At 39.7% G+C, this 27556-nt stretch overlaps 1 protein-coding gene across 1 annotated transcript; it reads left to right on the top strand.

Moving 5' to 3' along the window:
• The first annotated feature begins 713 nt into the window (after positions 1–713).
• Positions 714–27556, top strand: LOC116410508. Its single transcript, XM_031901348.1, has 4 exons — positions 714–756; positions 998–1351; positions 3320–3673; positions 27396–27556. The coding sequence occupies exons 1-4, from the start codon at positions 714–716 to the stop codon at positions 27554–27556; spliced, it is 912 nt and encodes a 303-aa protein (XP_031757208.1).

The following is a 27556-nucleotide window of genomic DNA, read 5'->3' as shown; positions in this document are numbered from 1 at the left end:
TATTTCTGGCTCTTATTATGGAGTATTGCTGTAATTTCCTCCATTTTTCTAGTCTCTTCCATAAGTACTAGGAGTAGGGTTCTTAGTGGGGTGCCACAGGGCTCTGCATTGGGTCCAGTTTCATTTGGTCATTATTCACTTCAGGGTTGGCATTGTAAATAGCCTATCAGTGTTTGCAGAAGACACAAAACTATGTGAGCATGTTAATTCCATCCAGGATATAGCACTATTGCAGCTGGATCTTGACAAACTGTCAATCTGAATGCTTCATTGGCAAATATTTTAAATATTCAAAAATTAAACATCCAATAGGTTGGTGAGCAACATGGGGATTACTGCATTAGATAGCTTTAAGAAGGGGTTGGATGGCTTTTAATCAAGTAAGAAAATAGAGGGTTACTGAAATTAGCTTTTAGCATACAGTTGATACAGGAACTGGAGATATTGGAGAGGCTTCAGATGGTGTTTTGTGCCTTTCTCTGGATCAACTGCCAGCTAGGCAGGTTTCAATTAGAACAAAAGGTTGAACTCTTGTCTTATGTGAACCTAAATTAATATGTTATTATGTTTAACAGGAACACTTACACACCTGCTTATTACATCTTTTATACTGACCAAATATCTTTCAGAGACCTACTGTAATTTCCTCAAGAAACTGAAACCTGGGGTCCTGAACGAGCAGAGAACTCTATGTTGTTAATTCACAAGAGAAGATGAAGTGGTCAGAGCTCTTGCTGATACTGGCGGCAGTGCGAGGTGAGGGAGCAGAAGCAGCACAATAATGTGGATATGGGGGGATTATTTTAGGGTTTTTTAGTCACAATAGTTTTAAGATTATAGATGTTAAACTTTATAAGGCTTAGATCTTGTTGAATTGGTTAAGCTAACATTTCTGCCTTGTTTATGTCTATGGATACAATCCTGCATTATTTACTGTTCTGTTCTTATCTACTGAGGGCTGATATAAATACATGTCTGACTTGTATCTGTATTTCAGGTTCCCTCTCACAGAACATAGAAGTATCTCAGATCCCTGAAGTGAATGCCATAGAGGGCAGCACAGCCAACCTAGAGTGTAGCTACAACTTGAGCAACTTGAATGTATTCATTGGCTGGTTCAAATGGTACAGACATGTACTGCATGGGGTTGAAATCCTTAAAAGTAATGATTTTAAGTACAGAATTACCAAAGAAAGCAGAGAAGATTTCCTGAAGAAGAGATCAGCCAGCATACAGTTGCACAGAGTAAAAGTCACAGACACCGGAATGTATTTCTGTGAAGTGGAATTTTCTGTCCAGGAGCAAATGAAAGGACACGGAAAAGGAACTTTCCTCAATGTGACTGCGACAGGTGGGGGAGCTTTATTTTTATGAATTATTCATATAACAGAATATTGTTTAATTAAAGGTTAATGTTTTTAAGATACATGATACATGACTTAATCACAGTAGGGGACAGTTATCAAAAATTAGCTGAGTTGTAGTGAGGATATAAGCAGTACATCGTTCATATCGGTCCCTGTCTCAGTGGATCTTACAATCTAAGGTCCCTATCACCTTTACACACAGTCGGGTCACTATTAGGAGCCAATTAACCCAACCTTTGATGCACGTGAGCCACATTCAAATGCAAATAAGTATTGGGGAGCAACACAAGCATGAAAATGGTTCCAGGGGTGCCAAAAAAGAGCCGGCTACATGCAGCCTATGGAAGGTTCTGTTTGGCATGATAATGGGTTTTAATACAACAAAAACTTGTCTCCAAGCCAGGCGTTCAAAAATAAGCACCTGCTTTGAGGCTAAGGGGTTGGTGAGCAACATATTGCCTATCAGCCATTGGTTGGGGATCACTGATATAAAGGCATGAGTAGCGATGAGTGAATTTTTGCCAGGCATGGATTTCTGTAAAAAATCTGCATTTCGCCCTGAACAAAAATTTGCAGGAAAAAAAATTGTCAAAAAAGCGAGAGAAATACCACTCATTTACTTTGTTGCATCTGCAGTGAGAAAAAACTTAAGAAAAAATCCCAATTGACTTTGTGTCAATCTGGAGTGAAAAGAAAAGTTGTGCGCATTACAAAATGGTGCACACATTAAAAAAATAAAAAATTGTGCCTCAACCTTTCGCAAATTTTTAAGCAGTTTATTGAATTTTTAAGCAAAGTGAAACAGGACGGATTCGCTCATCGATAGGCATGTGCTTTTATAAATGTCAAGGAACCGAGGTGACTTATACTATCCTTATATTTTACAACAAGGGATACATTATTTTTATAATATACACGTTTCAGTGAGCCATGGGACAGAGAGGGAATCATTAGCTTCTATCACTAAGCACTGTTTATAAGGATACAGTTTAAAGGGTTTCATCCTAGTCATGCTCTGGGGAATTATATATATTTTGACTCACAAAAAGTTATCTCAGTGCTTTGTTGCCCTCTGGGTTGGTTGCATTCCACCTGGACATATACTATACATGTTATTCTTGTGTATTGAACATTAAATGCCAATGAATGATATTGTGTAGATGGGCAACAGCAGCTAAGTTGCTTTCCAAGGGGTGAGATTTACTGCTCAGGGCCTAACATATGGCCCCTCAGAACGGTAAATGCAAGTAGGACATTCTAGTTTAATAACAGTAGAAAGGCTATAGTTTGGGCAGTTCAACTGCAAGATAGAGAGATAGATAGATAGACAGACAGACAGACAGACAGACAGACAGACAGATAGATAGATAGATAGATAGATAGATCAAAACTTGTTGGACAGGTCCAAGGTGGAAAAGTGTTCTTTCCAGAATCGAGTTATCCAGTAAGCTCTAAATTGCAAGAAGGCCATCTTTTACAGCCCTTTTTAAGGAAATAATTTTTTTTTTTTTTAATTATTTCCTTTCTCTCTGTAACAATAAAACTTAAGTTAAGGGGATCCAAATTACAGACAAAAAACCTTATTCAGAAAACCTGAGGACTTCATTCTGGGAAAATAGATCCCATACCTGTATTTGCATTTTACAAGGGGGTGAAGTTTATAACCCAGGGCCTCACAGCAGCAAATGCAAGTAGGAAGTTGGAGGGATGGCAGAAAAGGTGGAATAAAATGGAAACATTAATGTTTCATGTTGCACAACCTGCCAAAGGCTTTCGAGCAATGATGAACAACAGTTTTAGGGTTATCTTAGATGGTGTTGAATTGATTAGGCTAAAATGTCTGTCTTGTTTTTTAAGTTTATCTATAAATACAGTCCTGATTTATTCACTGTTGTGTTCTGACCTACTGAGGGCTAATATAAATACATGCCTGACTTGTATGTGTATTTCAGGTTCTCTCTCACAGAACATAGAAGTATCCCAGATCCCTGAAGTGAATGCCATAGAGGGCGGCACAGCCAACCTAGAGTGTAGCTACAACTCAAACAATTTGGATCTACCAATTGGCTGGTACAAATGGTACAGACATGTACTGCAAGGAACTAATATTTTTAAAAGTGATGATTTTAAGGACAGAATTACCAAAGAAAGCAGAAAAGATTTCCTGAAGAAGAGATCAGCCAGCATACAGTTGCACAGAGTAACAGTCACAGACACCGGAATGTATTTCTGTGAAGTGGTGTGTCCTGGCCAGGAGCAAATTAAAGGACACGGTAATGGAACTTTCCTCAATGTGACTGTGACAGGTGAGGGCTCTTTATTATGTTGGGTTGAAAACCCCAACATACTGTTCTTCGACTTTAGCTTATTCTTCCGCTTCTTCTTCTTCTTCTTCTTCTTAGCGCCCCCCATTTTCTAAACGCTACTCCTCCTACAGTTTTAGGGGTACAACACCCAAACTCCCCACACATCTTCGCCCTATAGCGGAGCAGGTTGCTTGTGCTTTTCTAAGCGATTCTGCCCCCCGTCTTTCTGTGGCGCCGCTCCGAACCCCCCAATTTTCCCATTGACTTTGACAGGGAAGATTTTCAAACTGCTGCCACACTTACAGCTTTGAAGCTACACCCCCCAAACTTGAATAACATAATCATGGGGTCACCCCGAATGAAGCAGCAACATTTGTTGGATGACCCCAAAGTGAGAGGGGCCAACAACAGCCAATCAAATTTTAATCATTGACTTTAATGGGGAAATTGAAACTGCTGCCAATCTTACAGCTTTGAGGCTACACTCCCCAAACATAAATCACAAAGTCATGGGGTCATTCTAATGAAAATAGGATGATTGTTGGATGCCCAAAAGTGGGCGGAGCTGTGAACCGCCAATCAGATTTTACCTATTGACTTGGCAGAAATCCAACCTGCTGCCATTCTCACAGTAATAACATCGGGGTCCCCAAACTTTGCAGAGTTAGGCACCAGGTAACTGTGGTTCAAGGTAAGAAAAAGTGGGTGGAGCCACCAACAGCCAATCAGAGTTTACCTATTGACTTTCAATGGGGAAATCAAACCTGCTGCCATTCTCACAGTACTAACACCAGGGTCCCCAAACTTTTCACAGTTGGTCACTAGGGGGGCTGCAGTTTTAGTTTTGAAAAGTGGGCGGAGCCATCAACAGCCAACCAGAGTTTACCTATTGACTTTCAATGGGGAAATTCAACCTACTGCCATTCTCACAGAATTAATACCAGGGTCCCCAAACTTTTCACAGTTGGTCAATTTTAGTTTTGAAAAGTGGGCGGAGCCACCAACAGCCAATCAGATTTCACCTATTGATTTTTATTGGTTTGTTGCCAGGCTTCCCAAACTTTGCACAGTCAGTCACTGGGTGACTACGCATTTAAGGTTTTTTGTATTTTTGTAAGTGGGTGGAGCCACCAACAGCCAATCAGATTTTACCTATTGACTCTAAATGGGGAAATTCAACCTGCTGCCATTCTCACAGTATTAACCCCCCCCCCAAACTTTTCACAGTTGGTCACTAGAGGACAACAGTTTTAGTTTTGAAAAAGTGGGCGGGGCCACCAACAGCCAATCAGATTTCACCTATTGAATTTTATTGGTTTGATGCCAGAGTTCGCAAACTTTGCACAGTCACTGCGTGACTTTGTACTCAAGGTTAGAAAAAGTGGGCGGGGCCGCCAAAAGCCAATCACATTTCTTTCATTGTTTTCAGTGGGAAAATTTTAACTGCTGCCATTCTCACATGTTTAATGTCAGGGTCCCCAAACTTTGCACAGTTTGTCACTGGGTGACTATGTTCCAAGTTTAGAAAAGTGGGTGGGGCCAACAGCAACCAATTAGATATCACCTATAGACTTCATATGTCTAAAATTTAAACTGCGGCCATTCTTTAAATATTAATACTCAGGTCTCCAAACTTTGCAGAGCTAGTCACCTGGTAACTGCAGTTCAGAGTTAGAAAACTTGGTTTCCTTGGAACAGTATCTTTGTGTATATTCTTTACTTTTTGCTTTTTTACCAACAATCTGTATTGCTTACACTTGAAAAACTATCACCAGAGCCATATTTTTTTCCACCATATGGGGTTTACCTTGACGTGGTATGGTGGCTTGGCAATTTTATGATCATAAACTCTTTCTTTTTTTAGCCTCTCTTTTGTATATTTTTATTTACTTTTGATTTAAGTATATTAAAGTAATTAATTTGGTATGGAGGCTGGGCAATTTTATGATCATAAACTTGTAACTAAAAACCCCTGTTGTAAAACAATTCAAATAATATTGTTCATATATATATATATATATATAATGGTTCATATAGTATCCTGTCTAAATAAAATCATTATAGTATAATAATATAGCAGCCATGTACAGCTGTCCAAGGGTTTATATAAACGTTCCTTCCATGTCCCTCTATAAAGATATTTTTTACATTGTAAGTTCTTTTGTGGAATTAGCCTCCTTATATCTTGTATTGGTTATTGGTTGCTTTTTATTATGTAATCTGTTCAGTATATGCACCCATTTGTTGCACGGCACTGCAGAATGTGTTGGCACTTTGTGAATACATATAATAAAATATAATAATAATAAGGAAGATACTATATTTCTTCCAGGGACAGGACATTGTTATTCTGCCCGTTATTAAAATACAATCTTGTTTGGAAGCTGCATTGTCCCTGGAAGCACACATGGTGCCACCTTCTCATCATATCCCCCTCACCTCTCTGATACCGTTGGATGGGGCATCTTTACCATTTAGAAGCAATGTAAACCATTTGGACCATTCAAGTTCTGAATAGCTTGGTATTCACCGGAATTTCATTTCTCCTACCCCATATACTGTTAATGTAATTGTTGTGTTTAAAGTTTCCCAGGGCCTTTCAGAATCTGCTAGAACTCTCTGTAGTAATATTTGATTTCTCGTAGCATTAAACCCATGTTTGAGCTGACTGTGCCTGAGGTTATTTAAAAAAAATCATTGAATTTCTGGGCACAAGATCACAGATTGGTGTGGGTAGTGAAGAATCTTAAGGGCAGATTAGAGTGTACCTCAGAAAAATTCATCTTCTTTCTATTCAGTTTCTTGGGATTTTTATTTATCAATGGGTGCAAGTTAGAGATTGACATTTATTGAATACCCTTCTATCTACATAGAAACTGCCAATTACTTAGCCCATGGCCATTTAAGGATTAGCTAAGATGGGTGTCAATGGATCTAGTGAAAATGTTTGGCCCTAATGAGGGTCTCATGAAAAATAAAAGCTAGACTTCCCATGGGGGGGGCAATGAAAATCCCACTCCAAGGGCATTTGAGTTTACACTGTATTGCCTGTTTATCAAAGTGTGTTACATGATTTATTTTAAAAAATAGTGCAATCATAATGGCGGGTATCTACCTTTAAGTGGTCTGAGTGCCATATTTGAAGCCATTATTTGACACCACCTTAGACTTTGTATAAGCCTCTAATGTTAATGGGAAAACCTCAGGGGACCATGGAGTAAAACACAATAGATCAGTGGTTTTATACAGCATTTTCATGCAGCTGCTGCTTTATATACTGTCATTTTATGTGACCTTGAATCATTAACTTTACATCACTTTAGTAGCACAAATTGCTGCCCCAAGCTTTTAGATGGTGTTTTTTTACATTTGAGTTTTGTGCAGTTTTGACATAAAAGAAATAAAGAAAAATGCACGGTTCTTAAATTGAAAAAATATTTTTAGTGAATTTTACTGCACTGAGGTTTACAGGGCAACATGTAAGAAGGTCAGATATATATAAATATAAATACAGTACTGGTTATGAACAAGCAATGCACTGAGGGAAAGAGCCCAACAGCACTGAGTTAGGTACTTCTCTTTGTTCTGCTTCTCTCCCATTGTTCTTGAATGATGTATTGGTGCTTTTTATTTACAGTGTAATTGTACAAAAAGCTGATTAACCCTTTATGTAGCCTCCATCTTTTTACACCATCCACACCCACTGCGCTCTCTCGTCTTAAACCTTTCTATCTCGCTGCTCCTTACCTCTGGAACTCTATCCCTGAATCCCTCCGTAGGGAAAACTCACCCACTCTCTTTAAGATAAAACTCAGACTCCACTTTCTGGGGCACTAAAACATTAGCAAATGCCCATACCTGGTGCACTCTTACCTTCCAGTTTGTGCCTGTATGTTACCCAACCACTTAGATTGTAAGCTCTACGGGGCAGGGACCTCCTTCCTACTGTGTCTCATACCACATGGCACTTATTCCCTGTGTATTTATACTTATTTATTGTATTTATTATAACACTTGCCCTCCCTGTGTGTAATTGTGTATAGTGTAAGATTGTACAGCGCTGCGTACCCTTGTGGCACTTTATAAATAAAGTTATACATACATACATACATACATACATACATACATACATACATACATACATATACCAGCCCTTCTGCAGCCAAAAATCAACCTGCATTTTCCACAGAACCAAAGTTCTAGTTCTTGTGTGTCACTTCTATAACTGACATGATGTCAAGGGTTTAATACAGGTCCCTAAAAAGTCGGTATTAAGTACAACAAGAAAGTGCTTTTCACTTTACTGTTTTCAATTAAAACAAAATTCTTTAAATACAAACTGTAGGCAGAATATATCTGTCACACATACTGTGCATTTGGCTTATGTTAAATACATGTGATAGAAACCAAGTTGTGGAAAACAGATATACATTAAAAAGAGTACATTACTGACCTATCTATCCACTCACATACAGACCCACACTGACCTATCTATACACTCACATACAGACCCACACTGACCTATCTATACACTCACATACAGACCCATACTGACCTATCTATCCACTCACATACAGACCCATACTGATCTATCTATCCACTCACATACAGACCCATACTGACCTATCTATACACTCACATACAGACCCATACTGACCTATCTATCCACTCACATACAGACCCATACTGACCTATCTGTCCACTCACATACAGACCCATACTGACCTATCTATCCACTCACATACAGACCCATACTGACCCATCTATCCACTCACATACAGACCCATACTGACCCATCTATCCACTCACATACAGACCCATACTGACCTATCTATCCACTCACATACAGACCCACACTGACCTATCTATCCACTCACATACAGACCCATACTGACCTATCTATCTACTCACATACAGACCCACACTGACCTATCTATCCACTCACATACAGACCCACACTGACCTATCTATCCACTCACATACAGACCCACACTGACCTATCTATCCACTCACATACAGACCCACACTGACCCATCTATCCACTCACATACAGACCCACACTGACCTATCTATCCACTCACATACAGACCCACACTGACCCATCTATCCACTCACATACAGACCCATACTGACCCATCTATCCACTCACATACAGACCCATACTGACCTATCTATCCACTCACATACAGACCCACACTGACCTATCTATCCACTCACATACAGACCCACACTGACCTATCTATCCACTCACATACAGACCCACACTGACCCATCTATCCACTCACATACAGACCCATACTGACCCATCTATCCACTCACATACAGACCCATACTGACCTATCTATCCACTCACATACAGACCCACACTGACCTATCTATCCACTCACATACAGACCCATACTGACCTATCTATACACTCACATACAGACCCACACTGACCTATCTATCCACTCACATACAGACCCATACTGACCTATCTATCCACTCACATACAGACCCATACTGACCTATCTATATACTCACATACAGACCCACACTGACCTATCTATCCACTCACATACAGACCCACACTGACCTATCTATCCACTCACATACAGACCCACACTGACCCATCTATCCACTCACATACAGACCCATACTGACCCATCTATCCACTCACATACAGACCCATACTGACCTATCTATCCACTCACATACAGACCCACACTGACCTATCTATCCACTCACATACAGACCCACACTGACCTATCTATCCACTCACATACAGACCCACACTGACCTATCTATATACTCACATACAGACCCACACTGACCTATCTATACACTCACATACAGACCCATACTGACCTATCTATACACTCACATACAGACCCATACTGACTTTTAGCTCTAAACCAGTAGTAAATGAACCCCTCAGAGTATAGAGCAGTCAATAACTGTCTGGATTTCTATTATAGGTTGGTGGCTCAGGGTGCATTAGTGATATCATAAAGTACTGATTGAGAATTCATTTTTTTATTACCTTTACTCGCACCACCTAGTTTCATGAGTAATAAAGTGTACTCTGCTTCCCTTATTTTTCTGTTTGTCAGACTTTTAGGAAGAGTTACAGTATATATATAAGATATAATTACCTCTTATTGGGGGCAGAAAAGTCCTAATGGGTTTATTTCATGTTTAAATTATTCCCTTTTCTCTGTAATAATAAAACAGTACCTGTACTTGATCCCAACTAAGATATAATTACCCTGGGGTATAGAGATCCAGATTACAGAAATACCTCTTATCTGGAAAATTCCAGGTCCCAAGCATTCTGGATAAAAAGTTCCATACAAGATCATTGGCATGTTAGTTACTGTCCTTGGTTGAAGATGTGGAATGTATGGGACCCAAGATTTTTTAAAAATGATGATATCTGTACAACATTTTCCTATGGAGAATATATTGTGCTGCCAGGGCAGTAAAGTATTTAAACTCTTGTTATCATATAAGTGGCCTGATACTTACTTTTGTGTTTTGTCTAAAGCACTGGATCTGGCACAGTTAGAAAATGTTTTTGTTTGGGGTTGCACCATGGGGGGGTATTCTGGGAAACTACATTCTGTAATGTTTTATTGTACCTAAAGGCCTGTTCGCACACCAAGGCTAGTACTTTCAGGGTAGTTGGAGAGCAGGCCTTTTGGGTCTCCCCATAATGGGGCATATTTGTGAATGGCTGAACCTGCTGCCTCCACTGAAATAGGAAAGATGTTATTTTTAGCTGATAACTATCTGACTAATAGTACTGTAAATATTTGGGTAAACTGATCAGTGCACTAATTGCAATTAAGGGTATGTACATAAGGCATTTCATTACATGGTTGCCGGACAGCGCAGTGTCTCCTACTGCATGGCAACTTTAGTTGGATCCATTCCTCCCTGAGGTTCTGTACCCAATGGGGAGGAAATTGCCTATAGCTGATGTTCCCCTGGATACAGACCCAGAGGGATGCACTGGACCCGTTATTACACATGTAACTAACACACTGGAAGTCACTGTATATGCAAATGTACTCGGTTTGTACCCCAACGGCTCAGATAGAGAAAGTAGGAAGGGTAATATTTCATTTTTTGTTTTTATTACAACATTTTCAAACAAACACTGGCAAGTAACAACCATACATGTAGCCCATATGTGCCAAACATTTGTGTGCAAGAAATTGTCGCCCTAGTTAATTGCAGTACCGGCTTCCCAGGTTGCTATTGGTCTTTCAATTTAAACCTGGAGATGAACTCAAACTAAGAACAATACAACAAAAATGAGAAAAGTAAGTGAAGAATCACAAAAAGGCAATATATAGGACAGATTTAACCTCGCACTATAGTATATTAGGGTGCACTAGTGTTTATGAAGTTATACAAGTTGAGAAAGCTAAAGAATACTTGAAGTTTAGGCACACCTATTTAAACTTTCTATTAAAACGTAAACTTTTATTTAACCTAAATTAAAAACTTAATTTTTAAAATTCCAAAAAAAGGGAAAGAAGAAAAAGAAAGGTGTTAAAACCTGAAGTTATCCCTATACCTATTGGAGGAGTATCGCTGGCTGAGCTCTAGCCAGCAAATTCTAGCTTTTATTGCTATGTTACAAATTGCCTTGGGTGCAACAAAACCCCTTCTTTGTAACTTTGTTACCATTTGGGCATATGTAGGGAGAATCGCTCTTAACCCCTTCTTCGAGAGTAAGGGCTTAGTGAGCGAATAGAATGAATGGGATTACTCTGTTTAATATCAAGAGGGAGTTTTTGTTATTATTATGCTAAGTCCCTTGCACATGGCACACACTGGTTATTCTAACTTAATGTATTCAGCTCGTTGCTGATTCTATTTTTTAACAATGACGGACCGGAGGATATTTAGTTTGTGTATATATATGATAGTTAGGCTTCATTCATAGATCGATCGCAACCCAGGTAAGTGTTTTGCTCCAGTACGAGTGCGTGTTTTGCTCGTTCTTAACCTATAGATTCGTGTAAGAACCCGGTGGTAAGTATATTAAAAGGTTCTACTTCATTACCTAAGAATCGTAACACCAGGAGGGTTTGTTAATTTACTATGTTCAACTATACGATTCGCGGAAACTGGATATATTAATCGCAAGAGTAAGTATATTTATGCTCAAACCAAATGAATATTAATGTTTCCGGATTTTTATTTTATTACATATCAATAAAGCCATTTAAAACACAGGATGTCATGTCTTTATTTAGATCATACAGTCTGAAAAATATGTACTTCACTTGATGGTGTAATTTAGTGCGATGTGAGAGATATACAAATATACATAGCACGATTTAGGCTGGGAGTTTGAGGTGTTTCATAGCTTTTCGTGCCTATATTGTTTTAGCAGAGTTAGTCTTAGTATTCCAGAACACAGAAACTGAGGTCACTTTTTGCGCACCCCCAAAAACTCTCAATATAAATTCAGGAACATAAAACATGTCCCATACCCGGCGGAAATACAGGTACGCCTAACCTCAAAGTGGTCAATCGCCAAACAGTGAAGGAGATTACGAAGCAGTGAGGTTGAAGTTAATTTCACACACCCTACCATTTAGTACAAGTGCATCTGGCCCTGCTTGGACAGATCGCCAAAGCAGTATCCGCATTACAGATATCCACGGAAGAGTCCCCTATACGTTACGCACTTGGACTATTAAATCGCAGTACACTGCTAATGCTAATTATACTGCCATTTTGGCACAGCCTGCATCCAGTTACTATTGCAACATACAAATCCTCCAGGGTGCTAGCAACTAGTCGTTGGGTGTGGCTAGTAACTTCCAAAATAGCACAATCTGTCTGTCACTCAGTTCAATTACGTGCATAGCAAAGAAGATCGCGCCTCCATGCCTAGCTTTTAGTGTATACGAGAGCTTGTTATAGGTCTTTCTGCTCCCCAAGAGACAATTACTTGCATGCTACCCGACCCACTTATGGTTCCGATTCGTACCTGTGGGCGATGTACCTACGAACCTTGTATATACTTCGGCACTCACTCACCATGGGTTCTACACAAAATGTATATGTGGATATTTAACCTCCACTACAGTACTCCCAAGCTATTCGGCACTCAGTGCCTCTATGATCCAACCGCAGCCCAAAGGGAGCTTCTATATTTAGGCCGGCAGACCAATTACAGCATCTAGTGCCTCCGCACGGATTATCAAAACCCCACCTCTGCCGCTTCAAATTCGTAACTCGCACTGCGATTTGTATTAATAATCGATTTTCAACCCAGATCTTTAGCAACGAGACACATTGAGGAAGTTGAAAATCGGTTATCAATAGACATCGTTGTGAGGGTTAGCAATTATAACCGGCAGAGGTGGGGCGCTGATGGTCTGGTCAGAAGCACTAGCAGCTGTAATTGATTTGTCGGTTTAAATATAGAAGTTCCCGTTGTGCTGTTGTCGGATCATAGGGGCACTGAGTGCCGAATAGTTTGGGAGTGTTGAAGTGGAAATTTAAAATTTACGCCGAACCCTTATGTAGTTTCCATAGTGGGTGAGTGCCGAGGTATATTTAAGGTATGTAGGCACATCACCCATAGATACGATCCGGAGCCGAAAGCGGGCTGGGTAGCCCGCCAGTAATTGAATCTTGGGGAGCTAAAGATCTGGGTTGAAAATCGATTATTAATACAAATCGCAGTGCGAGTTACAAATTTGAAGCAGCAGAGGTGGGGTGATGATAATCCATGCGGAGGCACTAGATGCTGTAATTGGTCTGCCGGCCTAAATATAGAAGCTCCCTTTGGGCTGCGGATGGATCATAGAGGCACTGAGTGCTGAATAGCTTGGGAGTACTGTAGTGGAGGTTAAATATACACGGAATTTTGTGTAGAACCCATGGTGAGTGAGTGCCAAAGTATATACAAGGTTCGTAGGTACATCGCCCACAGGTACAAACCGGAACCGTAAGTGGGTCGGGTAGCACACAAGTAATTGACTCTTGGGGAGCAGAAAGACCTATAACAAGCTCTCGTATACACTAAAAGCTAGGCATGGAGGAGCGATCTTCTTTGCTATGCACGTAATTGAACTGACAGACAGATTGTGCTATTTTGGAAGTTACTAGCCACACCCAACGACTAGTTGCTTGCACCCTGGAGGATTTGTATGTTGCAATAGTAACTGCAAATAGTAACATTAGCGGTGTACTGCGATTTAATAGTCCAAGTGCGTAACATATAGGGGACTCTTCCTTGGATATCTGTAATGCGGATACTGCTTTGGCGATCTGTCCAAGCAGGGCCAGATGCACTTGTACTAAATGGTAGGGTGTGTGAAATTAACTTCAACCTCACTGCTTCGTAATCTCCTTCACTGTTTAGCGATTGACGACTTTGAGGTTAGGCGTACCTGTATTTCCGCCGGGTATGGGACATGTTTTATGTTCCTGAATTTATATTGAGAGTTTTTGGGGGTACGCAAAAAGTGACCTCAGTTTCTGTGTTCTGGAATACTAAGACCAACTCTGCTAAAACAATATAGGCACGAAAAGCTATGAAACACCTCAAACTCCCAGCCTAAATCGTGCTATGTATATTTGTATATCTCTCACATCGCACTAAATTACACCATCAAGTGAAGTACATATTTTTCAGACTGTATGATCTAAATAAAGACATGACATCATGTGTTTTAAATGGCTTTATTGATATGTAATAAAATAAAAATAAGGAAACATTGATATTCATTTGGTTTGAGCATAAATATACTTACTCTTGCGATTAATATATCCAGTTTCCGCGAATCGTATAGTTGAACATAGTAAATTAACAAACCCTCCTGGTGTTACGATTCTTAGGTAATGAAGTAGAACCTTTTAACATACTTACCACCGGGTTCTTACACGAATCTATAGGTTAAGAACGACCAAAACACGCACTCGAACTGGAGCAAAACACTTACCTGGGTTGCGATCGATCTATGAATGAAGCCTATCATATATATACACAAACTAAATATCCTCCGGTCCGTCATTGTTAAAAAATAGAATCAGCAACGAGCTGAATACATTAAGTTAGAATAACCAGTGTGTGCCATGTGCAAGGGACTTAGCATAATAATAACAAAAACTCCCTCTTGATATTAAACAGAGTAATCCCATTCATTCTATTCGCTCACTAAGCCCTTACTCTCGAAGAAGGGGTTAAGAGCGATTCTCCCTACATATGCCCAAATGGTAACAAAGTGTGAGTAGGGAGCGGGGAGAGAATACTCCCTGCGATGCCATGGGGTTAGTGCTAGCCGGGGGGGTTAAGTAGACTCCGGTGGGGGTCCTATTGGGAACCGGGTTCACGCCACAGGCAGGGGTAGCGCTCCCATTGGTAGGGCAGCAGGGCCTCGGGATGCGAGGGGTTAAATAGTTGACATATTCGCAGGGCTCACCTCTGCGTTCGGCGAGCAGTGTGGAGGAACTGCAGTCTGAACTTGCCCCACCCACCCGCCCTATTTTGATATATAAATATATATATCTATAAAAAAATAAAAAAAAATTAAATTCATTCTGGTTTGTCGCAGCTTGCATGGAGGAAAATTTGTTAAAAAGATTATACAAAGATGGGTTAATGGCAGGATTTTTATTTGATAATTTTGGTATGATGGCCTGCTGAGGTTAGCAGAGGCTGGTCAGTCAGATAAAAATGTACAAGTTATTATTTACTGAACCTTAAGTTGTACTTTGACATGATTAATAAAGCAAGCTGCGGCCTTACACCACCTCACTCATGGTCTCTGTGTAGTTATTGTGCATCAAAGTTCACTATGTTAATGCGAGTTACTAACCCCATGCTATCTATTTGTGTTGCCCGGACTGTTACATTGCGTGTGCTGATTAGTTACAAAGAAGGGGTTTTGTTGCACCCAAGGCAATTTGTAACATAGCAATAAAAGCTAGAATTTGCTGGCTAGAGCTCAGCCAGCGATACTCCTCCAATAGGTACAGTATAGGGATAACTTCAGGTTTTAACACCTTTCTTTTTCTTCTCTCTCTTTTTTTGGAATTTTAAAAATTAAGTTTTTAATTTAGGTTAAATAAAACACACCACTAAAAACCCTATATAGGTGAATAGAGAGCTGTGCCTTTTCATCTTTTGGCTTTATTGTTATAATGCTACATGTATGTTGGGGATGTAAGCACATAAATAGGCGCCCCCTTACCCTAACCAACCATACCAGACCCAAGCAGTGCCAAGTGCTTAGTGGCACATCGGTACCGACCCCCTTTCCTGCCCCCTGCGCTGTTGCTTTGCAGACTGTACCACTGCTTATTCACACGGGAGCCAGAGTCTCCCAAGCAAGGCGCCTGAGCATTTTCCAGAATCTAAACAACCATTTCTATAGTAACACTTTCCCGGCCTTTTGGCCACCCATGTAGATTTATGCTAATTAGCATATCACACCACCATAGTTACCATGACAACCTTATCAGTGGTCAGAGGTTTTGCATGGTGTCAAGTTTCACAGCTGTTAGACCACCCACATAGATTTAGCATCACACCACCTCTGTTACCATGACAACCAATCAGAGGTCTCTTAACCCCTCTTATGGTTGTCATGGTAACACTCTGTTACCATGACAACCTTATCAGTTAATCAGATAAGAACAGAGTTTATGGCTTCACAGCTGTCATTTGACATCTAGACATCGACGGATGCGGTCACCTCTTAGTACACAGTGCTAAGTACACAGTGACCATCCATTTTCCAGAGTTATGGATCCAGGTGATATGGACCCAAACAAAAACACTAGTTCCCCTTTGGGGAAAAGAAATTGTTTTAGACAACAAGTTAACACAGCAATGACTGTTTTTCAGAATGCCATTGCAAGAGCCCTTGGCATTTCATCAGGTACTAATCCTGTTGCAGCTCCAGTTGGAGCCAATGCTGGCATTGTGACTGGTCAATCATCCAGTGCTAATGTGCCCAGCAATTCCAGTGCAGGTCCAAGGACCAGCTCTTCCAAAAGGAAAAGAGCATATTCTCCTGAGGACCAGACTGACAGTAAGAAACGTCACAGAAAAGATCGTGACGGTAAGGGTTGCACCTCAGACTTAAACAGAGAACAAAGAGGTTCTTCTCGGGCTCATAGTGCCAGAAAAAGACGAAAAAGACAAAATAGGAAACATAGGGGGATGAGAAGATGCATTAGAGAGCAGGAGGCACAAGCTAGTAAAGTCTTCCAGGATGCAATTGCCAGAGCCCTTGGAATCTCATCGGCTACTGGCACGTCAGGAGCAGAGACACAAGTTGCCAGCAGTTCAAAGGCAACTCCAAGTACCAGCTCCTCTGGGAGAAAAAGATCTCGTTCCCATTCAGCGGCAACGCCAAGTACCAGCACTGCAAGAGCAGGTACACAAGTTGCCTCATCTCCTGTGCCATCTACAAGCCTGGCCAGAAGTTCAGAGGCAACTCCAAGTACCAGCTCCTCTGGGAGAAAAAGATCTCATTCCCATTCAGAGGCAACTCCTAGTACTAGCTCCTCTGGGAGAAAAAGATCTCATTCCCGTTCAGAGGCAACTCCTAGTACCAGCTCCTCAGGGACACAAAAAGCTTGTTCTAGTTCAGAGGCAACTCCTAGTACCAGCTCCTTTGAAAGAAAAAGAGCTCGTTCCAGTGAGGAACAGCCAGGAAATAAAAAAAGGCAAGAGGCTGACAATAAACACAATACAACTAGCAAAAATGACACAAACACAAACAGACCAACTTGTAAGAAATCTACCAAAGGTAGAAAGCCCAGCCCATATAGGCGGCAGCAGATTAGTGATTTCAAATTATTCCAGGATGCAGTTGCCAAAGCTCTTGGAATATCAAAAAGTGAAACAAACACAAGCGCTGTCACTAGCCCGACAACTGTTCCACCAGTAATGACTGTCACCAAAGATACTAGCACAATACCAAGTACTAGCTCTTTGGTGAGAATTAATGATGGATTTAAACCGCAGAACATTAACACTGGGAATATTGCTGGAATTCCATTGCCAGCAAGAAATACCAGAATAATACCAAATATTAGTTCTTCTGTGGCCCAGAAAGACAATTCTAGCCAACAGCAATGTAACATTTTAAAATCCAATCGGTGCAATGTTCGAAATAATGACACAGCCCCTCAGAATCCTTCTACTACAACCAGGGGAATATATGAATATATAGAGCGAAGTGATAGGGAACGTGCCATTCAAGCACATCAGCAGCAGATTGCTCTACAACAACAAATGGAACATCTCAGACAGTGCCCATATGAAGATTCCCCTCTATTTAGGAACCCAATTCCTGAAACAAGGAAGAGAAAGTTGCACCCCAACCCTGGTGATGTAGCTTTATGGAACCCCAAGCGTTTCAGGCTGAGACTGGGCAGAGGACCTAGGGTACATCCCAAAGCCCTAGAGACAAAGCCAGACACACAAAATGTACAAGAAGATTGTACATCAGATGATATATTTCAACCCAGATCAGTAATAATTGCAAGATTAAGGGCAAGGGCAGAAGAAATAAAGAGGAAAGAGCAAAAAAAATCTGAGCAGTCTGAAAAAAAAGATGATTTCCCTTCAAATTAATTATACTTGCAGCGACCACTAAAGAAATGCACAAGAAAAGCAAAGGAAAGAAATATAATTTTCCACCACTTTAATTTATGAGCACAATTCTAGACCAAAAGAAAAGATGGATGAACACTACTCACATCTGTTCACCATCTAATGTTACTATTCCACTCAGACCCATAATGGAATGCTTGAGATGAGCAGTAGCAAACAATCTTAAGGCAAATTATTCAAAATGGGAGGTTGGATGGGAGATTGGGATGGATTTCCAGTACTGCTCAAAAATAGAATGGGAGGTTGGATGGGAGATTGGGATGGATTTCCAGTACTGCTCAAAAAGATAAATGCATGAGAAGTAAATATATACTCTATTCAAGTCAAGCTGAAGAAATTAGTACAAATTCAAATACCATTGTTTCTGGGAGGAAATGACAGTCTGGACAGTGCACACAGTCAAACACCATGAATAGCCCAACAAACCCCTCTGGTGTGGTGCCCTATTGAGTTTTATTTTTGCCTACCAGAAGGCAGTAACTTTGAATGTTTCCCTACTAATTCAGTAACCTAAAATATTTCATTAAGTGCATCAAATGCCAGTGTTACTGCTGAGCACAAAGCTAAAGTTAAGGAAATATAACCCAGCTACAGATTCCAGAATTGTGCAATGAACTATTTTATCTATTGGACAGAAACACCATTTCCACACTGACAATACAGCTGCTGACTTCGATATTCATCTCACCATTGTCTATATCTTTCCTATCCAGGTGACCTCTGAAGCCTGTAGGTTCCCTGTCAGAACTGCAGCAGAAAGTTCCGGGGCCCCAAAAGGGCGTCGGTGAAGACCAGTGCTGACAGGGGTTCTCTTGCTTCATGGGAGAGGTCTACCTTCAGCTGTCTCCTTAACATTCCACATAGACAGTCCTTATACTTTTAACATAGGAGAGTAGAAGAAAGTGTTTCTTTTGCACAATATCTAGATTACAGATAGAAGGAAACAAGTCTTTAAAATCTATCACCCTAAGAGAGTGATCCCCAACCCCCCCCCCTTTGATGTTGCGCCCTGTGGCCTCAAAGTAGATGCACACTTTTTATTTCTGCCTTGGACGCAGGTTTTGGGAGCACCGAGTTCTACTCCTAGCTGTCTATATGGGGCTACCAAATAGCCAATCATAGTCCTTATTTGGCATCCCCAAAGCACTGTTTTATGCTTGTGTGGCTCACCAACATTTTACATCTGAGTGTGGCTCACAATAATAAAAATCTTGGGATCACTACCCTAGACTTACCTTAGACTACAAAGGATATAGATTTTCTGCTAAAGTCAGCAGTGGTGCCAAATAATAGGAACTCCCCCTAGTGAGTGTGACTTTCGGAGCGCAATTGCGATATTTTTGTACAACCGAGAAAAGAATTACCGTGACATTTTAGAACATCAGAAATTATCGTGGTTACTACAAATTTTTACCATATCGTGATTTAAGCCCAGAAAACCATCGGATCTTAGTAAATGTGCCCCCAAGTGTTTGTATATTTTTCTGTATGTATTCTTAAGTGGGGTTTATTGGGGGAGTACTCCAGTTTTAAAAACAGATTGGCAGTGTAATTGGCTCTTGGTAACACTGACCATAGAGAGTGTAAATGTGACAGGGATATTAGAGTGTAAGCCCCACTAGGGCAGGGAATGATGTATCATCACTATAAGGTGCTGCTTAACATGTCAGCACTATATAACTAAGAATAACTAAATCATCCCTGTGACTTGGTTTCCTTGGAACAGTATCTTTGTGTATATTCTTTACTTTTTGCTATTTTACCATCAATCTGTATTGCTTACACTTGAAAAACTATCACCAGAGCCATATTTTTTTTCCACCATATGGGGTTTACCTTGACGTGGTATGGTGGCTTGGCAATTTTATGATCATAAAATCTCTTTTTTTAGCCTCTCTTTTGTATATTTTTATTTACTTTTGATTTAAGTATATTAAAGTAATTAATTTGGTATGGAGGCTTGGCAATTTTATGATCATAAACTTGTAACTAAAAACCCCTGTTGTAAAACAATTCAAATAATATTGTTCATATATATATATATAATGGTTCATATAGTATCCTGTCTAAATAAAATCATTATAGTATAATAATATAGCAGCCATGTACAGCTGTCCAAGGGTTTATATAAACGTTCCTTCCATGTCCCTCTATAAAGATATTTTTTACATTGTAAGTTCATTTGTGGAATTAGCCTCCTTATATCTTGTATTGGTTATTGGTTGCTTTTTATTATGTAATCTGTTCAGTATATGCACCCATTTGTTGTACAGCACTGCAGAATGTGTTGGCACTTTGTAAATACATATAATAAAATATAATAATAATAAGGAAGATACTATATTTCTTCCAGGGGCAGGACATTGTTATTCTGCCCGTTATTAAAATACAATCTTGTTTGGAAGCCTGCATTGTCCCTGGAAGCACACATGGTGCCACCTTCTCATCATATCCCCCTCACCTCTCTGATACCGTTGGATGGGGCATCTTTACCATTTAGAAGCAATGTAAACCATTTGGACCATTCAAGTTCTGAATAGCTTGGTATTCACCTGAATTTCATTTCTCCTACCCCATATACTGTTAATGTAATTGTTGTGTTTAGGGTTTCCCAGGGCCTTTCAGAATCTCCTAGAACTCTCTGTAGTAATATTTGATTTCTCGTAGCATTAAACCCATGTTTGAGCTGACTGTGCCTGAGGTTATTTAAAAAAAATCATTGAATTTCTGGGCACAAGATCACAGATTGGTGTGGGTAGTGAAGAATCTTAAGGGCAGATTAGAGTGTACCTCAGAAAAATTCATATTCTTTCTATTCAGCCTCTTGGGATTTTTATTTATCAATGGGTGCAAGTCAGAGATTGACATTTAATGAATACCCTTCTATCTACATAGAAACTGCCAATTACTTAGCCCATGGCCATTTAAGGATTAGCTAAGATGGGTGTCAATGGATCTAGTGAAAATGTTTGGCCCTAATGAGGGTCTCATGAAAAATAAAAGCTAGACTTCCCATGGGGGGGGCAATGAAAATCCCACTCCAAGGGCATTTGAGTTTACACTGTATTGCCTGTTTATCAAAGTGTGTTACATGATTTATTTTAAAAAATAGTGCAATCATAATGGCGGGTATCTACCTTTAAGTGGTCTGAGTGCCATATTTGAAGCCATTATTTGACACCACCTTAGACTTTGTATAAGCCTCTAATGTTAATGGGAAAACCTCAGGGGACCATGGAGTAAAACACAATAGATCAGTGGTTTTATACAGCATTTTCATGCAGCTGCTGCTTTATATACTGTCATTTTATGTGACCTTGAATCATTAACTTTACATCACTTTAGTAGCACAAATTGCTGCCCCAAGCTTTTAGATGGTGTTTTTTTACATTTGAGTTTGAGTAAAAAAAATAAAGAAAAATGTACGGTTCTTAAATTGAAAAAATATTTTTAGTGAATTTTACTGCACTGAGGTTTACAGGGCAACATGTAAGAAGGTCAGATATATATAAATATAAATACAGTACTGGTTATGAACAAGCAATGCACTGAGGGAAAGAGCCCAACAGCACTGAGTTAGGTACTTCTCTTTGTTCTGCTTCTCTCCCATTGTTCCTGAATGATGTATTGGTGCTTTTTATTATGTTGGGTTGAAAACCCCAACATACTGTTCTTCGACTTTAGCTTATTCTTCCGCTTCTTCTTCTTCTCCTTCTTCTTCTTCTTCACGCCCCCCATTTTCTAAACGCTACTCCTCCTACAGTTTTAGGGGTACAACACCCAAACTCCCCACACATCTTCGCCCTATAGCGGAGCAGGTTGCTTTTCTAAGCGATTCTGCCCCCCGTCTTTCTGTGGCGCCGCTCCGAACCCCCCAATTTTCCCATTGACTTTGACAGGGAAGATTTTCAAACTGCTGCCACACTTACAGCTTTGAAGCTACACCCCCCAAACTTGAATAACATAATCATGGGGTCACCCCGAATGAAGCAGCAACATTTGTTGGATGACCCCAAAGTGGGAGGGACCAACAACAGCCAATCAAATTTTAATCATTGACTTTAATGGGGAAATTGAAACTGCTGCCAATCTTACAGCTTTGAGGCTACACTCCCCAAACTTAAATCACATAGTCATGGGCTCAGCCTGAATGAAAATAGGATGATTGTTGCATTCCCAAAAGTGGGCGGAGCTGTGAACCGCCAATCAGATTTTACCTATTGACTTGGCAGAAATCCAACCTGCTGTCATTCTCACAGTAATAACATCGGGGTCCCCAAACTTTGCAGAGTTAGGCACCAGGTAACTGTGGTTCAAGGTAAGAAAAAGTGGGCGGAGCCACCAACAGCCAATCAGAGTTTACCTATTGACTTTCAATGGGTAAATCAAACCTGCTGCCATTCTCACAGTACTAACACCAGGGTCCCCAAACTTTTCACAGTTGGTCACTAGGGGGGCTGCAGTTTTAGTTTTGAAAAGTGGGCGGAGCCACCAACAGCCAATCAGAGTTTACCTATTGACTTTCAATGGGGAAATTCAACCTACTGCCATTCTCACAGAATTAATACCAGGGTCCCCAAACTTTTCACAGTTGGTCACTAGGGGACTGCAAATAGTTTTGAAAAGTGGGCGGAGCCACCAACAGCCAATCAGATTTCACCTATTGATTTTTATTGGTTTGTTGCCAGGCTTCCCAAACTTTGCACAGTCAGTCACTGGGTGACTACGCATTTAAGGTTTTTTGTATTTTTGTAAGTGGGTGGAGCCACCAACAGCCAATCAGATTTTACCTATTGACTCTAAATGGGGAAATTCAACCTGCTGCCATTCTCACAGTATTAACACCGGGGTCCCCAAACTTTTCACAGTTGGTCACTAGAGGACTACAGTTTTAGTTTTGAAAAAGTGGACGGGGCCACCAACAGCCAATCAGATTTCACCTATTGAATTTTATTGGTTTGATGCCAGGGTTCCCAAACTTTGCACAGTCAGTCACTGCGTGACTTTGTACTCAAGGTTAGAAAAAGTGGGCGGGGCCGCCAAAAGCCAATCACATTTCTTTCATTGTTTTCAGTGGGAAAATTTTAACTGCTGCCATTCTCACATGTTTAATGTCAGGGTCCCCAAACTTTGCACAGTTTGTCACTAGGTGACTATGTTTCAAGTTTAGAAAAGTGGGTGGGGACAACAGCAACCAATTAGATATCACCTATAGACTTCATATATCTAAAATTTAAACTGCGGCCATTCTTTAAATATCAATACTAAGGTCTCCAAACTTTGCAGAGCTAGTCACCTGGTAACTGCGGTTCAGAGTTAGAAAAAGTGGGTGGAGCCACCAACTGCATCAGATTTTACCTATTGATTTTCCATGGGAAATTCAACCTGCTGCCATTCTCACAGTATTAACACCAGGGTCACTAGGGAACTGCATTTTTAGGTTTTAAAAAGTGGGTGGAGCCACCAACAGCCAATCAGACTTCACCTATTGAATTTTTTTGGTTTATATTAAAAATGTTGCTTTGCTCAAACTATTTATGTCAGGGTTCCCAAACAAGTGGGAGGAGCCACCAACAGCCAATCCATTTCCACCCATTAGATTTCATTGGTTTATATTTAAACTGATGCCATTATTTAAATATTAATTCCAGGGTTGTTAAAGTTTCCAGAGTTAGTCACTGGGTATTTGCCATTCAAATTTAGAAAAAAAAGTGGGCGGAGCCACCAACAGCCAATAACATTTCACCTATTTACTTTCAATGGCGAAGTGTAAAATGCTCTCAGCCTCACAATTTTTATGCCCCCAAAAGTTGGTTACTGGGGGACTGCAGTTCAAAAATAGGAAAAGTAGGTTGGGCCTCTAATAGCCAATCAGATTTCATCCATTAAATTTTATTGGTTTAAATTTAAAATGCTGTAATTCTCACACTATTTATGCCAGGGTGCCCACTGTTTGTCACTGGGTGACTTCGACTCAAGGTTAGAAAAAGTGGGTGGAACCACCAATCACAATTCACCTATTGACTTTTATTGGTTTAAATTTTAATTGCTGCCGTTCTATAACTATTAATCCTAGGGCCCCTAAACTTCGCAGAGTTAGTCACTGGGTAACTTCAGTTCCAGGTTAGAAAAAGGGGGTGGAGCCACCAACCGCCAATCAGATGTCACTCATTGACTTTCAGTGGGGAAATTTAAGTTGCTGCCATTCAGACACTATTAAAACCAGGGTCCCCAAACTTTGCACAGTGGTTTTTACTGTATAACTGTGGTCCAAGGTTAGAGAAAGTGGGTGGAGCCCATTCAGTGACTTCATGTTTTTCAACCCAACATGAAGTTTGTTCTCAAACTTCCCTTTCTAGTTTATATTTATTATTTATAGCAGAACATTGTTTAATTAAAGGTTAAAATGATACATGACTTCATAAAAACAGAAGGGGACAGTTGTTAAATCTTTTGTTATCTTTTATTTTTATCATTTATTTATATAGCTTCAACATATTCAGTAGCACTTTACGGAAATTATACATCATCATATTACAATCTAAGGTCCCTATCACCTTCACACACAGTTGGGTCACTATTACGAGTCAATTAACCCTGTTAAACTGTATGTTTTTGAAGAGTGGAACAGTAGTGGAAGGAAGACCATGCAAGTGAGGGGAGAAGATACAAACTCTTTGCCTTAAATGCATGAGGCTTAACGTCGAGTGCTTGTATAAAAATCAAGGAACTCCAAGGATATAAGGATATGGTTTAAAGAATATTCATCCTATTCATCTTCTTGTCAATTATATATATTCTGACACAAAAAACTATCTCAGTGCTTAGTTGTCCTCTGGGTTGGGTGCATCCCCAGCACATGTACCGGGTTATTCATGTACTGAGCATTAAATGACACAAAATGGTTTTATGTAGATGGGCAACGGCAGCCGAGTTGCTTTCAAAGTGAGAGTTACTGCCCAGCTCCTCACATACGGGCCCCTCAGAACAGTAAATGCAAGTAGGAAATTTTAGTTTAATAACAGTAGAAGGGTCATAGTTTGGGCAGTTCTGCTACAAGATGGGTGCCAATCACCTCACAAAAGTCCTCATAGCTTGTGGGACAGGTGTATGGTGGAAAAGCTTTCTTATTCAAAAACTCTTGATAAAGAAATTTCTAAATTACTAGATGGCCATCGCCCATAAAGCCTATTTTGAAGAAATCATTCCATTTTTTAAAAAATAATTTCCCTTTTCTCTGTAATTGTGCATTGTACTTGATGGTAACTAAGCTGCATAAATCCATATTGGTGGCAAAACAATCCTATTGGAATAAATTTAAGTCGTTTTTTAATTATTTAAATGTTTGATAGTAGAAGTTATGGAGATACCTAAAAAAATGTATCCAGAGAATGTCAGGTCCCAATCATTCTGCAACACAGATCCTGTACCTGTATTTGCATTTTACAAGGTAATATTGATCTCTATACTTTGCACCTGCCTAAAGTAAACTTTTTTGGGCACACTTTCCAATACATATTAATTACAAATGTAAAGTTATTTATAAATGTAATTGCGATTGAAAGCAGAGTCCCTCTGACTCCTGAATTACCCAGAGAACAGAAAAGGGATAAACAAATGCTCAGTAAGAATTACATTTACAAATAAATACAAAATAAAAAAAAACAGTTTAATTGCTTGCACCAGTTTTGAGTATATTGAGTATACAGATTTGTACATATGCACCTTTGGAGAGTCAATGAGTTGGAGGCCCCACTAAAATTGTAATGATTTAGTTGGAAATAGAATTCTAGTGGGCAGTTGGCTGTAGTCTTACCCATCTTTGAAGCAGGAGACCTCTCCCATACTACTCTACTACTCTTCACTGATGCCCTTTTGGGGCCCAGAACTTTCTGCTTCAGCAGTAACAAAAAACCCACTACAGTTTAGAGATCAGTCTTAGTATAACAGTGAGATACAGATAGGGAGGAGGCAAAATCATATTCAAGACCAGGCCAAGAGTCAGGACAGGCAACCAGAACCAAAATTAAGGACTGGCAAGATTCAATAACCAGAAAAGGAGGATGGAATTAACCCCAGAGCATAAAACAACCAATAGCATGTCTACTGGCATCATTACACCAATCCCCAGCAATATTTCATAATTCCATGCTATGACGATGAACCCATAATAATCCTGCTGCCTACATTCAGAAGCATAGGAGCGTACATGTTGCTTGGTGCTCCTGGGGATAGAAGAGGACCAACCAACATTGTGAAAATATTGCGCTGTGAAAACTTGTGTTTATATAATACTTTCATACATATAACAATAAATAATGGTTTCTCAGTGGTGTAACTTTAGAAAGTACAGATCCAGCTTTTCCATAATTTGGATCACTGTTCTATAAGTCTACAAAAAATTGATTCAACATTAAACAAACCCAATAGAATTGATTTGACCCCAGTAAGGATAAATTATCTTTGTTAGAATCAAGTACAAGGTAATGTTTTATTATTACAGAGAGAAAGGAAATCATTTTTAAAAATTTTAATTATTTGATAAAAATTGAGTCTATAGGTGATGGCCTTCCTGTAATTCTGAGCTTTCTGGATAATGGGTTTCCAGATAATGGATCCTATACTGGTGCTTCATTTTGCTTCTGCTTCTATGTCCTATCTGATCTGTTTCATCTTTATAAGATGTAAGGGCCCTGGTGTCCAAGTTTAGAACCCACAGAAGCCAGACATCTATAAAAATATCATTTCATCCTAATTCCTGAAGCAAAGAACCATACATGTTGCTCAGTGCACCTAAATAAATATATATAAATATATATATACATATATATATTTATATAATTAGGCCTGTTGCATTTAATAGTGATCTGTATGTTGGCATAGTATAGTAGCAGCCTAGGTAAAGTCCTTCTATCATTACCGTTCTGCTGACCAGGCCCAACAGCAACCTTTATGTTATATACTATGTTTTTATACTATATTATAATAAAATAATTTTATTTTTCTATAATTTGTATGAAATAAAATTTTAATTAAAAAAAACTCTTCTTTATGCTGACTCTCATGTTTTCCCTTTTTCAGTTATAATGAGTACTTCATGGGGATGCTTCACCCTTTATCACTGGATTGGAGCAGTCGCCCTGGGTTTACTAATGTCATTTGCACTTTATGCAAACTGCAAGGAACATAAGCAGGTCCGTATTTGTCTGTGCAAAGAAACATCTCATCTCAGCTTGATTTGA

The sequence above is a fragment of the Xenopus tropicalis genome, chromosome 4 (assembly GCF_000004195.4).
Source record: "Xenopus tropicalis strain Nigerian chromosome 4, UCB_Xtro_10.0, whole genome shotgun sequence".
NCBI classification, from domain to species: domain Eukaryota; kingdom Metazoa; phylum Chordata; class Amphibia; order Anura; family Pipidae; genus Xenopus; species Xenopus tropicalis.
This window is presented reverse-complemented; position numbering and strand designations above follow the sequence as displayed.

Coding starts and splice junctions, on each gene's coding strand:
- LOC116410508 (XM_031901348.1), top strand. CDS start 714: ATGAAGTGGTCAGAGCTCTTGCTGATACTGGCGGCAGTGCGAG. Junction 1,352..3,319: donor CCTCAATGTGACTGCGACAG/GTGGGGGAGCTT, acceptor TGTGTATTTCAG/GTTCTCTCTCACAGAACATA. Junction 3,674..27,395: donor CCTCAATGTGACTGTGACAG/GTGAGGGCTCTT, acceptor TCCCTTTTTCAG/TTATAATGAGTACTTCATGG.